Source organism: Aplysia californica, unplaced genomic scaffold (assembly GCF_000002075.1).
Source record: "Aplysia californica isolate F4 #8 unplaced genomic scaffold, AplCal3.0 scaffold01037, whole genome shotgun sequence".
NCBI classification, from domain to species: Eukaryota; Metazoa; Mollusca; class Gastropoda; order Aplysiida; family Aplysiidae; genus Aplysia; species Aplysia californica.
The window spans coordinates 69,288-71,606 of NW_004798307.1; the positions used below are offsets into that span (position 1 = coordinate 69,288).

The window sequence follows — 2,319 nt, forward strand, 5'->3', positions numbered from 1 at the left end:
ACTCTCTCTCTCTCTCTCTCTCTCTCTCTCTAATACACACACCTCTAGAGCATTTATGACATTTTCTAAACTGCTCTACATTGAACGTTGTTTGTGGGTGGTTGGAGGGTGCGGTTGGGTCCTTCTTTTCTATCAAAAACATTATCTATCGTCCTTATCTCTCCTGATTCTTTTTATATGTTTGTCACTCTCATTACTTCCACCTCTAATCTTCGCACTTAAATGACCTTTTTGATATTGTGTTGCAAGTGGCGTAAAACGATCCATATTCAGATCGTCCAGCACATTATAAGTCTCTATTGTGTGTACTTTCTGTGAGCCACACCAATACTTTTTAGTTGTATTCAGTAAACGCCAATACTTCTTTGTTGTATATATTCACTGCCACTAATATAGTGCCCAAAAAGACGCGAGTTCAATAAAGATAAGCAGATTGGTATAGAAGCAAAAGTAGTTTCACTCTTTTTTTTTCCAGTTGTTAGGTTCCCTTTGAGTATCTACTCTACCTTAATTAATATTGCACTATGAATTATTTGTAATAATGATTAGAATATAATATATGATAATATCGGTTTTTTTCTTCTTCTCTCTTTTCCTCTCCCGGAGCAGGCAGTGCACCGGCTAACACCGACAAAGCCGTGTACTCTCGAAACCACCCTGACAACCGCGACGATGAACGTGACCTTTGGTTCAAGGCCGCTGTCATCGCTGTGCCCATCGCCGGCGGCTTCATCCTCGTGCTGCTGGTTCTCCTAGCTGTGCGCATGCTCAAGACGGACTCACGACAGCACCGGAGACTCATCCAGATCCGGCGGGAGAGGAGCCTCACCAAGGCTCACATGTACATCACAGACCATCTGGTGAGCATGGGGAAAGGGAGCAAACAACAGCACTGCTCGCTCTTCAACGAAAAGACCAACACCACGACGTGCGTGCCCGTGTTCTCAGACAGCTCCGGGGGCACCACGGTGATCGGCCTGTGTCCCTCTTGTTGCGGGACGGACATTTCCGCCACGTCACAGTGCAGCTGCAGTCGCGCACCTCGGTCTGAGAGCAGTTACGTCGTGGACAGTGGTCAGACAGATTCGAAATGTAGCTGTTCTTGCAGTAGCTGTGGCAGCAACAGCAGCAGTAACAACACAAGCAACAGCAACAGCAACCACTTTCATCACTGCAACAGCTACCGGAACAGCGGTGGTGGCAGCAGCGGCCCCTTTCAGTATCCGCCTCCAGCAGACATTAGTGATAAAACTTCTCCTCCCCAAGTGACTTGCTCAATCAACAGTAACAGCATTCTCAGCAGCGCCTCTGCTGCCAAACCACCTCGCTCTTTCTTCAGTGACCCTCCTCCGGCCGCCCTCAAAACGACGAGCTGCGCGTCGAGGGACATTAATGTGAGACTCGTGGACCGAGGGGGCCACTTGTTCCCGCAGGTTGGGATATCATGTCCCAGGGCAGTTGGGGGCGTGGCTTCCGTCGCAGGACACACCCACTCTTCCGTTGCCTCCTGGGATAAGGCGTGTTCAAAGGGACCTATGGCTAATGTGTGATAATCTTCTGATAAAATATGTTTGTATGTAATTTCTACTGGTGATAAAACACTGGGGCCCGATCGCTGTTTCACTTCTGTTTAAGTAGCTGAAGAAGTGATGCGACTTATCATTTATTATTATGCTGTTCAACTGTCTTACGGAAACAGACAAATGGGAGATAAGATTTTACCCTCTTGCGGTGCTGTTGACCGCGGTTCGAATCTCTAACTGGACTTTCTCGAGTTTGTGTTGTTATTTGAGTTTTCTATGGCTCTCCCATCAATTTGGTTTAGTATTATCACAGTTATGTGTCAAAATATGAGGTATACAGTTCTTTATTCTATAAACCCATACACTACAATAAGAAAAGTATGAAGAATAATCGAGCGCTGTCGGCCTGATGTTTATGTTACTGGTTGTCGCAGGAGGTGCAGTCCTATGTTTCAAACTTTTTGTAGAATTGTTGACTTTGGGAGTGTATTAGAGGTGCCCATTTTTCCGGATTAATCCAGAAATCAGTATTTCTAAAATTAGCTGGATATTGCGCTGTATAATATTATATAGCAATGAAAAATGGTTTTGATGCGAAATTAATTAGACAATATAATCTGCAAATTTGGATTCCCCTGCGCATTTGCACCGTATCCGAAAAGTTCAGGATTTTTTTTTTCACATCCAGTTGGTACATTTGTATTGTTCCAGAGACTTGTGGGTTAGTTCACAGTAGACAGTACTCTTTGTGGCCTCCAGAGTGAGAGAGAGGGAGAGAGGGAGAGAGGGAGGGAGA

At 45.4% G+C, this 2,319-nt stretch overlaps 1 protein-coding gene across 1 annotated transcript in view; it reads left to right on the forward strand.

The window, feature by feature from the left end:
- The window catches only part of LOC101862761, a 67,382-nt gene extending 65,095 nt beyond the window's left edge, over positions 1-2,287 (forward strand). Inside the window, exon 3 of the mRNA XM_005111288.3 lies at positions 610-2,287. Within this exon, the coding sequence (XP_005111345.1) occupies positions 610-1,550 (941 nt within the window). The 3' untranslated portion in view covers positions 1,551-2,287. The remainder of the gene's footprint in view (positions 1-609) is intronic.
- Positions 2,288-2,319: the final 32 nt, after the last annotated feature.